The 13,677-nt window shown below is 35.4% G+C and overlaps 1 protein-coding gene across 1 annotated transcript in view; it reads right to left on the reverse strand.

Moving 5' to 3' along the window:
* Positions 1-5,981: 5,981 nt before the first annotated feature.
* The window catches only part of IL18R1 (interleukin 18 receptor 1), a 37,135-nt gene continuing 29,439 nt past the window's right edge, over positions 5,982-13,677 (reverse strand). Inside the window, 3 exon segments of the mRNA XM_090281875.1 lie at positions 5,982-7,734; positions 7,736-8,037; positions 9,912-10,070. Coding sequence (XP_090138001.1) covers positions 7,681-7,734; positions 7,736-8,037; positions 9,912-10,070 — 515 coding nt within the window. The 3' untranslated portion in view covers positions 5,982-7,680.

Consider the following 13,677-nt stretch of genomic DNA (forward strand, 5'->3'; position numbering starts at 1 on the left):
GGTTGGGGAGAGGGCGAGCGCACTTCTGCGCCTGTGCTCCTCAAGAATATCCTATCACCCCCAAACTCCCCCCGCCTCTGCAGTTCACAAGAGAAAAATACAAAGGAAAAATTACATTTTTGCTTGCATGGCAGCACGCTGTCTCCCGTCTTCCAGCGCCAATGCCACCTGGTCGAGTCCCGTCTCTGCCAGTGGGCAGAGATCTGTTTTTCTCCTGACTGCCCTCTGGGGAAGCCTGTGGTCGCCAAAAAGCCTTTATGTCCTTTCAGCCACAGCTCGGGCAGCCGCCCCAGTCAGGAATCCCGTTTCATCCCTTTTTCCTACGCTATCCTCATTAAACAGGTTGTTCCCAGATGGTTTTTCTCTAATCCAGCAGTGCCAAGGCTCGACTCCTGCCAGTGTTCAGATGCTCACTGAGATGTTTGGTCCACAATTAGTCCAAACTACAGACGGGTCTCGAGAGCCTGAGAGCGCAGCCTCCTCTCACTCCTCCACCATCTTCCTTAAATTCACTTTTCATTAAAGGTAAAATTAGTGTTTATCTGAGGTGAGGGAGTGTGGCTAGAAGAGGGAATTAGCAAAATATGGCCTTGTTGAGCTTGTCCTCAAGTTCCCAGTCATATCACTTCATTCAGTGAAGACATTAGCTCCTCACTCATTCTTACTTTCATCAATTTTTTCTTGTTTTGATTCTTGCTAATTTTATTTACATAAAATGATCCATGGAACATCATCTTCCAAATGTCTTCTCCTCCCCCCCCCAACCTCAGGCATTTATTCCTATGATCACACCCTAGATTTGTCATTAATCATAAATTCCAGGCCTCCGTAATCTTCATTTCAAGGCTTTCTCTCCCTGATACTCACCTCCTATGACCTTACTACCTGAAATGCATCAATTTCAATTCAACTGTGACCATTATTTGGTCATAGAAACTTATATTAATTCTACCAAATTTTCAGTGACCCCCCACACTTGCATTTTCCCACTTAAATTCTGTTATTATTCATTATTGTCACTTCTGCATAGGCTTTTAGTTCACTTGTCAATCTCTTACTTTAACATACTAGCTTGAAAAATACTAGCTCTATTCCCTAGTTGCAGGTACACCACTTGACATAGCTGGAGAACGCACACAGTCGTGCTGACTAGCCTTACTGTATTCTCTGTTAAAGGAGAATTCAATACTTCCTGGCAATTATACTATATTTCTTTAGTTCATTCAGTCTCCCATTCTTCCAGAAAACAATTTTATAGTTTTTTTTCATCTAAAAGCTCCTCCCTCATCCTCATCCTCATTCATCAGACTCAGAAAACTATAGCAAGCAGAAAACAACTTCTATGAACTCCCTCCACAGCATCTACTCACCTGGCTTTGCAAGAAATAGTAAAGGACGTAGGTAAGGCAGCTGCTATCACAGACAACATAGGTCCATGGTAGAACTTACTCGTTGTATATGAGACATGGGAGAAAGAGAATTGATATATAATAATCCCACCTTATCCACAGGGGATACATTCCAAGACACACAGTGGATGCCTGATCATGGATAGTAATGAACCCCATATATACTATGCTTTTTCCTATACTTACATACATACCTATAATAGTTTAATTTGTAAATTAGCACAGTAAGAGCTTAATAACTTATAATGAAATAAAATAATTATAATAGTATACTGTAATAAAACTTATGTAAGTGTGGTCTCTTTCTCTCTCTTCCTTTCATAATCAAGATGTCTACTAAGTGACTAACGGAGAGGTAGTATACACAGCATGGATATGCTGGACAAAGGGATGATTCGCATCCCCATGGGGACCAAGTGAGATGATAAGATTTCATCACACTACTCAGAACAGCAGAACAGTGCTCAATTTAGAAATTATGAATTATTTCTGAAATTTTCTACTTTATAGTTGAACTGTGGTTGATCTGGGGTAACTGAAACCATGGAAAGCAACACCGTGGATAAGGGAGACACTGTAGATGACTCTCAGCTTCCTGCTGGATCATCACATAGAAAATGCTTTGTTATTCAAGACAAAAAAATGTGGTAGGAAGTTTAGGTTTAGATAAATTAGAGTATCTGATGTTATCTACATTACTAGATAAAGCTACCCAATGTAGAGCTGAATATGATTCTAGACTCAGAAAACAAATCTCAGATAGTCAGAGAGATTTTTTATCTGCATGTTAGCTGAGGTGATGGGCAAGGAGAATATGCAATTTGAGAAGAGAAGGGACCTAGAAAAGTTTAACGGAAGAAGGGCTTGGGACAGAGAAATAGCCACCACAAAAGCAAGGGAAACGGAAATGTTAAAATAGTACTAAGAGAACCAAGAGGAAATGATTTCCCACATCCAAGGGTGGTTTCAAGAAGAAAAGAGGGGTGAGCAGTATTAAATAGAACAGAGAAATCAAACAAAAGGATCTAAAAGTTTCCATTGGATTTGTCCATCCAGAGGCTGCAAACCTAGTGGATGGTGGCATGTGGAGGAGATTGAAGCAAGTGGAGCAGGGATTAAAGAGAAGGGAAAGGGTAGCCTGTCTTTTTAAGAACCTTGAATTTGAACAAAGTTTTAGATATAATCTGTTGACTTCCTAACAATGAAAGGTGTGCCTTACCCTGCCTTCCACCACCACGAGTACACTTCCCCTTTCCTTTTAGTCCCCAAATATAACTATAGCATAACTTTAAATAAATACTTAATGTTTACTCCATTATGACCAGGTAACTATTGTTTATGGCAGAACCATATAGTGCTATTTGACTATGTTTCTTTCCATGTACCAACTTTTGTTTCACTTGAAGCTAATACTTGTTTTTTCTCATTTGATGAAACTCCTTTATACCTATCATTAATTCACTTCTAAACTCTCCACCAGAAATGTAAAATGCTGCTCAATGCATTCAACACAAGAGAAAGTCTCTTTTTCCAGAAAACTTTCTTTCTGAAGCTTGATCTTCCACTCAAATATGGCTTATCTACCATTGTCATCCTTAGATTTCCATTTCCCATCAGCCTGAGGATACATTTTTTACCCCTCTTCTAAGTCGGATTTCCGGTTTCTGAATCCTAAACTAGTTTTCTTCTTAGATAATTTTCTTTTTCTGGAGGAGCACCTTTTCCCAGAAAAAGAGTACATGGGAGGTAAATATCTTGAAGTCTTATAAAAGGTGGGGGCAAAAGTAAGTTTACAATTGTGAGTTCATGAAACACAAAGTTTATTTCTGTCTTATTTATTTACTAATTATTGTATTGTTTTCCATACAAACAGCTGTAAACCTACTTTTGCTATACCCTGTATGTCTAAAAAAAATCACTATTTTGCCCTCATCTATGAATAGTTGTTTCGTTGAATATAGAATTCTAGGGAGCACATTGTTTTTACTTCCAATTTTAAGAACATTTTTTTATTCATTTTGTTCAATAATCGGTAGCCTTTTCAGTCTGGAAACTTGTGTCCTTCAATTTTTAGATGGTTCCTTTAATTATTTCTAAAGTAATTATTTTTATTTCTCTATTCTCGCTTTATAGGGTTGTTAGAGAAACAGGGGTGTCCCAAAACCCCAGAGCTTCCTTGCCGCTGGGGGATGGGGAGAAGAAAGCAGCTTTCAGGATGGCTTCACATGCCTGAGGCTGGTGGCTAGTGTCTTTGTTATGCAAAATGGCTTTAATGCTTCCAATGTCTCAGGTAGATGGGAGGGGTCTTGGACAAGGGGATGGTATGGAAAGAACACACAGAGCCTGCGTGAGGTTCTGTGAATGATCAGAACTGAGTGCCATGCCCACTGCATCACAGGACACAGTCAGGGATTTAAAAATAAGCGGCAGACATTTTAACCAGGCTGACCATGCAGATTTAACAGTTGACACTGACCATGCATTTTTGAAAAGTTCTCCATGCGGATTACAAAGAACTGACCATGTGGTTTTGGAAAGGAAAAGCTGGGAATCCACGCGGTTCTGGATTAAAAGCTGGTGAACACCACAACACAGAAAGGCCTTCCCAATCAGAATTGAATGATTGGCAGCTACCGGTAAAGCTGAACTGTGTTTAGAAAGTAGGGAAACAGTATCTCTAACTTTTCTAAAACTAGCCTGGTTTGGTAGGGGGAGGCAAAGACATGTGTTTGTGGGTGTTTTTAAGGAATATAAGACTTAACGGCAGAAATCCGCATATCTAAGTCTATATAACTATTAAATAAACAATTCTTTTTCTTTTCACTAAACTCTGGTATTGAGAGTTGTAACTCTGGTGGTGGACAATTGAGCCCCTAACAAAACAGCCCATTGGTTCTGTTTCAATTGGAGCAGCCCAGGGGTTCTGTGTCTATTTATTCTCATTTTATAAATATTCTGTTACTTTAATTTAGACTAATATTCCAATTTTTCCCCTTTATTTGCAATTTACTTAGCTTTTTGTTTTACGTTCTGGGTGACACCTCACCAACCTCCAACCCTGAGAGTTTTCCACTTCAGTTACTTAATTTTTAATTTCCAACTCCACTTTTTTATGCTCTAATGTAACATCACTTTTTGTTTCTCTGAGAATATTAAAATTTGTTTTTAAATATGTTTTTCCTTTGGCTTATCTCTATTTCCTCCTAGTTCCATTTTGTTGTTAATCTTGACCACTCATATTAAGAAAATTTCTCACACACATCAAGTTGTTGCAGTTGTATACATGGGGTATTGCATCCCCTGGGGTGCACATGCATCCACGAAACAGGCCACGAGGAGATAAAGGCTGGTTCTCACAAGTCACACACAGAATTCTAGGTGTTGGTTTCAGAGTGCCCATCTTGGACTGTGATCACTATCAGTGTGGCCTCCAGGTGGGGCTGGAAGGTCCGTGTCCTGCTGACAGTGCACTCACATCTTGTTTCCTCTTAGATTTGTGGCTTGGTCACTGTTTGTACTCTAAATGATGGCTTCTCTCAGCCCCTGGGCCTTCTGCCTCAGAGCTGCGCTTCAAATCAAAGTGATAAATTATTTTCTCTGAGTATTTAAAGCTGTTTCAATTTGACCCTAGACACTGAGCCCGTCAAGTGTACGCCTTCATACTGTGGAAGTCTTGAATGCTATTCCCCTCTTCAACTTTATCCCAGTAGTCTAGAAGAAAGCCTGAAGTTCCTTTGTACTCTTTTTTCTTTTTCTCCTCTGAGCCAGCCTAAGCAGCCCTGCATCCTTCTTGCAGGACTCTGGCGTAGACAGTCCTAGAATAAGGTGCCTATCCAGGAAAGTGCCCACCCCTCCAAAACCTTGTCTCAAGTCTCATGGTTCAACAGGAAAGTCCAAAGACAGACAGAGTATATCTCTCTACCCCAGCCTTGTCATACTAGCTAGTTATGTGATCTGATTCAAGTCCCTGGACTTACTGCGTCTTAAGATCCTGTGTTTGGAATATGTGGGTAATAAGGTCTCTCTCTGCTTTAAGAGAGTATAACTTTAATATAACAAGTGCTTCTAGTATATAATAGACATACATGAGGTACTTCTCTTTATACATCTTAGAGAGTTGATATTCACTGATTCTTTGAAATAGATTCTACAATTTAAGGACATCTGAAGTCATAGAAGAGAATGATTTTATTCCATCAATAAAAGTTATTCATTTGTCCTAACTGAAAATGACTGCACTTATACTTAAAAATATGCACATTAATTAACTGGCATATAAAGACATAGTATTTATGCTGATTATTGAGTGGCCTTATAAAAGAGGGAAGGGAATTCTTTTGCTTCTGAATGGAAGGTAAAATGAAGAAGGTAAGCACAAAGTAATCTGACATAAAAAAAATGATAGAGGTAGGATAACCCTGTCATATTAAAACAGATATGAATCTATGTTGAAAATGAGATTGGTATGTTAAAATGAAACAGATATTGAGACATTTCAAAACTAAAGGCACTCGACCAATATTTTATTAACGTATTTTAAAGCATATATTTATCATACACATTTAACACATTTAATAAAAAAATACATTGATTATATTTTAAAGCATGCATAATACAAGAGAAAACATGATTATTCTTTGTAGTAGAGACTATGATGATAGCAATAAAATTTATCCAGACCATATATTTTCACATATAAAACATGTTAGTAATTCAATTTTTTTTACTTTTTCTAGCCATACAACTAGAACACAAAATTGGAAGATCTACAAAAATTAAATCACTTTCTGACATTGAAAATCTAATGAAAATATCGTTATTCCTTAATTTTCAGCAATACATACTACAGCTGTTTTAAACAGCCTCTGCTCTAAACTTTTCTGGGGCATTTACACTGCTTGCATATGGTCTAACCAGCCTTGCAAACTTAACTGACACTTTCCTTTTTCTTTAAGGCTGATGTTTATCAGCCACTCAATGGTTTTCCTGGATAGACATGACTGCTGAGGCTATCAAGAAGGGCCACAATGCTGGGCTCACTTTAAGGAGACAGATATATGTTTTCCAATGTCAAAAATTGCACATGTCCAATGAAATAGCCTTGGCCCTACTGGAATACCTCTCCTATACACTTCTCTCTGTATACAAATGTCCTCAAGCGTAACTACCTTCTTCTCCAGATCTCTTTCCTTTTCTGCTCTCTGGCTTCTATTTCACTCCACTGCTAAAAATTTGATCTAAGTAATAATGACAACAACAACAACAATAATAGTAATAACAACAGTTACAAAATCTTGAGTCTGGGCCAAGAACTGTTGTAGGTACTTTATTCATTTAGTCCCCCTGTAAAGTAGGTATAATTATTATAAATTCTAACTTACAGATGAGGAAACTGAGGCACAGATCCATTAGAAAAAGTTCCAGAGGTCACAGAAGTAAGAAGCAAAACCAGGATTTAAGCTCAAAGATTTTGGGTGCACAGCTCACACACAAAATCATCATGCCATGCTATTATCCACCCTACAGGTATTTTAAATATGTAACTTTTTAAAACCCAAGCAAATCACTGTAAGTTTTTGTTAGCTAATGGCTAATAGGAACTGGCAACCATCCTGCATATAAACATTTATGTAAAATCAACAAATGTTTTTGATCATTTTTGAAAGAGCTGGAGAATCATTTGAATTCAAATGTGTTTTTCATGAAAGATAAAAAGTTGTTTGGGGTTGATTTTAAGAAGTTCCCACAAATAGACGCAAGTAAACATGCCATGTGCAGTGCCTTAGTGGGGTTCCAAGAACCATGCCTGCAACTGTGAAAGAGAAACACAACACATCCTGAGGTTCACACCTTGCTCCCCTCCTCTGCACACAGTCCTACCAGCAACCCCCATGTCCCAGGGACTGTCCATGATGTTTAGAGGTAGGCAGTGTTGTGGAAGAGTGATGGTGACAGCATCATTCCAGCTGCTGTCACCCACTGGCTCATAAAAAATGCCACTTCATAAATTTAAAATCCTTTAGTTCAATTGTTAGCATTACAAACTTAAAGATGTGCCCTTTTTGTAAGGCATAAGTTATTTTGCATAACTCCCAGCCTCAATATCCAGTTAGGTAAGAGGGAGAAACAGGACACTCATTTCTTTTAAATTCCAGAGTCTATTTAACACATGGAGTTAAATATTTTGAATAATGCCCTTGGTTATAACCAGACCCTCCACTCAGTCTCCAGAGTGTAAGGAGTTCTTTCTTACACTAGGCTTTCCTGAAGATCAGGACTGTGAAAGCACGGGCAAGACTTCTGATTCATTTCTACATGGTTTGACCATTTTTCGCAGGCATTAGATAGAGAAGATTTTTCCAGAACCTTGAATTATAAGACAGAGATTCATTAGCCTTCCACTTCAGAACTCTGTGAGATTTCAAAAGTTTTAGTGATTGGGGCAAGGATGCGAAGTCACTGACTGGTGTAAATTCAATTAAGATTATTTTAATTTTCCTTTCTACCAGTGCTTCATGGAGTCCACTTTCAAGTTCATATCTGTCTTCAGTAGACATGTAACTTTTACTTAGGACAATAATTAGTCTTCGGCTTTGCTCTATTAAGGAATGGATTTCATCAACAACAGCTGAAAATGCAAGATGTGAAATATTAATTTAAGAGAACTGAAAGGGTGAGCATGAAATAGAAATCATTTTGCAGTCTAATTTTGTATTTATTTAACTCTGAAGTTCACAAGTTTTTCTTTAAGACAAACCATTTATTTTCTTTTTGATATGACTACTAAAAGCAATAAAAGCAATTATCTAGGTAACAATAATAATGGATACTTACTTGGCACTTACTCTGTGCTACACCCTTTACTAAGTGTTTTATATATATTAACTCATCTAATTATCATAATGACCTTATAAAGAAAGCATCACTCCAGTTTTTTACATAGGAGGAATTCAAAGCACACAGTAGTTAAATAACTTTCCCAGAGTCACATAGCTAGTAAATGGTAGAACCAGAATCTGAACCCACATGGTCTGGTTCTGGAGTACTTGTTTCTAACTATTTACACTGTCTTGCCTTTCCACACATATGGGGAAGCATGCTACAATAAGAATTTAAAAATAAAATTAAAAAACAAAACAAAACAAAAAGCATGCCATTATTTTAGACCAGAGGTTGACAAACTTTTTCTGCAAAGAATCTGAAAATAAATATTTTAGGTTTTGCAGGATATAGATAGCTTTTGCCACAACTACTCACCCCTGCTGCTGTAATTTATAAAAGCAGCCACAGACAACATGTCAGCAAATGCTTGTGGCTGTGTCTCAGTGAGGGTGGCAGGTCCCTGGTGACCCATGGGTAGTAAATTGCCAGCCTCTGTTCTAGACCTCTATCCCTTTTCAGAGAGAGGTTTCAATCAAAACTTATTACAACTGAGAACAAATATTCTTCATTTTTAGTTAGAAACTAAGAAGAAATCTGTTTTTCAAAATCACTGCTAGAAAATAATGGTAAAATAATAAAACTGATGTAAAGACCAGCAATAATGCTTTCCAAATTCTTAGAAGAGTTAACACACAAAAATATCAGTGTTACATGCATCTGATAATTTGGCATATTATTTCTTTTGAGAAGTTATTTATACTTAAGCAGTAGGATATTTTCTCTTTCTAATTTGTAACATTTTCCTTTCTAGTCTGTAAGATAGGAGGGGGAAAGCACAATCATTTCTTATTAACTGCCATATCTTCAATGTCTGGTTCAGAACTTGGCACAAGGATGAACTCAGTAAATGTTGGATAAATTAATAAATGATTATAACAATGAGGACATTTGTATTACTTCATTTGCAACACAGCAGCACCCATGACACCAGCTTTCAAATGTTTGATCTGGAAGACTTCAAAGAAATCATGGAAATGTCACTAAATGTATTTGATTCTCACACTATTTTGCTTCAAGCTATGTGTTATTGTCATTTGTATTACATATTAATTTAAAATTGACTTTCATAACTAAAATATAAAACACCAATCTCGTTTTATTTTTCCTAATTTTTCTATTCCCTACTTTAATTTTCTCCCCAGTGTCAGCACAATAAACAGCAAGCATTTTTCTGTGTTTATAGTCCAAATGATCATGTACTAAACGAGGATCTGGTTCTGCTGTACAGAATATCATCAAATTATTGTGGAGCATTTCTAAGTAAATGCCTCAAAATAATGCCAATTCTTGACCTGGTTCTAAAAATGAAATACTTGGTGCCTTTCCCAAAATTTTAGAGAACTGTGAAGTGCAATGAAGAGACAGGGTCCTAGAGAGTCCATTAATGGGAGGAGTGCAGTTAGCCTGTTTTCTCAGTATTTGTTGTACTGATTTAGCTGGTTATTTCTGACCAGAGGGTCATGTTTAATTGTTTGTAAGCAAAACAGGGTTAGCTAAGCTATTCACCTTATAAAAAGAGAGCATCTCCACTAGATTTCTACCTGGTATTCCCTTTCTTACCTCCTCCAGGCACTACATCCCTTTCAAATATGCATAACTTATATCCAAAATGTTTCTCCAACACACTGGGCAAAATCTCCACAGCAAAGGTGTGTTCCTCTGCATTCTCAGGTTGAAATTCTTTTAGGTAAGACACGAAAGCATCATATGTCTTTCCATCTAGGAGATAAGGTTTATTTCTTTAATTAGCATGTAAATGGAAGTTTAAATTCAAATTTGAGTGAAAGTCATGAAATATGAGAATGAAAATATTGAAATATAAAAGTTAAATATAGCATCTTTATGCCCATACTCATCAGATTGTACACATTAAATATGTGCAGTTCATTGTGTATTAATTATATCACAAATGAAGCTGTTGAAAAAATAAAGAAAATATTTTTGACAGAAAACAAATTGAAAAACAAGACAATATTTAGGTAATTTGCAAGATCCCTCAAATATTATTTGCTTCTATGTTTACTTTTATACATTATTCTTTATCTCTGAATTTTTAAATGTCAAAAATAAAGAATAAATTAAATTAAATTATTATTAAATTAAATTATTATTAAAGACAAAAATAGCACCCTCAAACCTTGTATGCTAATTGAGCAATCAATTAGCAAATGTTTTTACTTTTAATCATGTACATTAAGACTCCTACTGTTTGACACCAAAAAAAAATAATAATAATAGAAAAAATGTAAGTTACAGATCAGAGAAATAAAGAAATTAGAAGATAATAGAGGACAAGTAGCTCAAATATGTCCTTGTTTCAGCAATAGAAAGCAAATCTAACCTTGGCTTAGTCTACACATATTGTTTAATTCTACCACTAGCCCAAAGTCTATCCTCAAAACAACACCCTCAAAAATGTTGATAAAATTGGTAGTAACAAAATAGTCATGGGGATGTAAAGTACAGCATAGGGAATATAGTCAATAATATTGTAATAACTATGTATAGTGCCATGTTAATATTTGAAATATTAGGGGGAACACTCTGTAAAGTATATGATTGTCTAACCACTATGCTGTACACCTGAAACTAATAGAAAATAATAAATAAAAACTGTAAGTGGAAAATAAAACTTAAATTTAAAAAAGTTGCGTGCTTACATTAGAGAGTGGGAAGAAACAATAGAGGCGATTGAAATATGCTATAGAAACACATGCTATGATATTTTAAAATAGTATATAATATTTATAAAATAGATACCAAACAAAAACTTCCAGTCTATTGAAATGTTTTCATTGATGATAGCATTTTTTCTTATTTTATTCCTAATAATGAAGTAGAGTTCAGTATTCAAATAACTAAAGGCACAAATTTAAGAGTAATGTGTAACCTGAATAACAAAGGCCATTCTACAGCACATTTTTTTCTTCTACCTTCATTCAGTCTATTTGAGAAGAGGTAACACAAAAAAGCAACAACTTAAGAAGTTTCCAAATAACACACTGGCAGACACAAGAGAGTGTAACACACACACACACACACACACACACAAATAATAATAATAATAATAATAATAATAATCTGGTGAGAAAATAAGGAGTGATTTTGGATATACTTTCTGAAAGAAGGAAATTTTGAGTCAGATCCTAAATAATGCAATATATGCTAATTGGGACAGTACAGGAAGAAGGTGAAGTGGTAGAGATAATTGCTTTATCCTTATCCCATGGCAATTGTTTAGATCAGTGGTTCTCAACCTGTGGGTCGCGACCCACTTTGGGGGTCAAACGACCCTTTCACAGGGGTCGCCTAAGACCATCAGAAAACACATATATAATTACATATTATTTTTGTGATTAATCACTATGCTTTAATTATGTTCAATTTGTAACAATGAAAATACATCCTGCATATCAGATATTTACATTATGATTCATAACAGTAGCAAAATTACAGTTATGAATTAGCAACGAAAATAATTTTATGGTTGGGAGTCACCACAACATGAGGAACTGTATTAAAGGGTCACGGCATTAGGAAGGTTGAGAACCACTGGTTTAGATGATAGATGAGTTAGATTTATATTTGGGTCCACTACTAGGATTAATGCATTTACTATTGAGTTGAAAACAAAGTATTATTGGATCCTTTATAAAACTGAATAGGATGAAACTATTCTAGGTCCATATTCTATGTGGTGCTACATCATTTATGCTCAACAGCCCAGCCCAATTTCTTTAACAGCATCCAGGGGTCACAAAACACTCTATTTCTGGCAAAAGCTTCTTCACTTCTACCTACAGCACTCTCATTCAGCAGTTTGAGTCAGAATTTATTGCTGATTTAAAGCCATTTCTTTACAGAATTACATGCATGTGAATAACAGGACATTTGGTCAAAATTGCAGAATTAACACTCATATCAAAGATTGGTTAAAAGTTGGTAAAATCAGATCCAGTTATTAATATAATCAGTAGTGGGTCCACTGGAAAATTCTATTAGATTGTTGTGAAATACAGCTATTTATTAATATAAGAGCAAGTGCTTTAATTAATACAGTCATTATTTCAGCGATTAAAACAGGCATCAATATGTAAAAAATAAATAACTACACTTCTAAAAAGACATACTTTTTCATTATCAGATTTAACTAGTTGCAGTAAATTGGAAAGATACTTCAGTCAAATTTATATTATGACATACATGTGATATAGTTTTTCAACTATTAGCTTTCAAATTTATTTTTAAGCAGTTTTCTTGGTTTAGCAAATATGTTAATTTATATTATAATTTATTTTTCAACCCAATTAATGGAATCTTTCTTGGCTTTAATAACTGACAAAGTGAAGTGCCCAAAATAAGTAACTTGAACGCTAATAATATTTTTTGGGGTCTGTATAAATAAAACCAACATGTGAATGGATATTTGGGACTACAGAGAGTTAGACTAGTACTTCTCAAACTCTGTGTGGCAAATGAGCATGTTTTAAGATTTTTTGGTTGGTTGGTTTCTTTCATTTCCAATCCTTCATAAAGCAATAACTGAACACATTCTTGGATAGTGCAGAAATATAAAATTGCTGTAACGTAAAGGCTTTTATTTTTGTACTTGTATCTCCATTTTTACTTTTTCATGAATGATCTCTGCCCATGGGCCACAATCTAAGTAGAGCTGCTGTGGAGCACATCTCTTAATGTTCCTATACTAAGACATATGAATTTAAAAAAAAAGAATTATCTGTTAACTGGATCAAACAAAAGCACAGAGGTAAACAAAATCTTAGTGGAAAATCAGAAAAAGATATTAGTGGATGCCCATTCTGAGATACATACTGATCTCTGCAAGTAGAGACCTGGAAATAAAATATCAAAAACAAACCTCCCAGTTCGTTAGAGTTTCTCTCCTTGGCAAAATTACACACACATGCAGGCTCAAATCTATATTAATTAACTTTGCTAATTTTATATTAGTGAGTTAAAAGTTGTAAATCTGAATAATGCACCTGTAAAAATATCAAAAAAAATATAGAGGTTTCTTTGTAACTTGAGGTTAGGAAGGTCTTTCAACTTATGACCACAAATCCAGGAACCATAAAAGAAAGAATAAATTTGAATATATTAGAGAATCTGTGACATAAGCAAAGTCAAATGACAAATTACAACCTGGAAACAATATTTGCACTTCATATTATAGACAATAAGCTAACTTCCTTAAAATGTAAATTGCTCCTAGAAATACACAAGAAAAAAAAAAACAAAAAACCCAATTTAAAAAAATGGGCCAAGGAAATGAACTAGTACTTCGAGAAAGGAAATACAAATGAGT

The sequence above is a fragment of the Furipterus horrens genome, unplaced genomic scaffold (assembly GCF_987537825.1).
Source record: "Furipterus horrens unplaced genomic scaffold, mFurHor1.1.pri manual_scaffold_6, whole genome shotgun sequence".
Lineage (NCBI taxonomy): Eukaryota > Metazoa > Chordata > Mammalia > Chiroptera > Furipteridae > Furipterus > Furipterus horrens.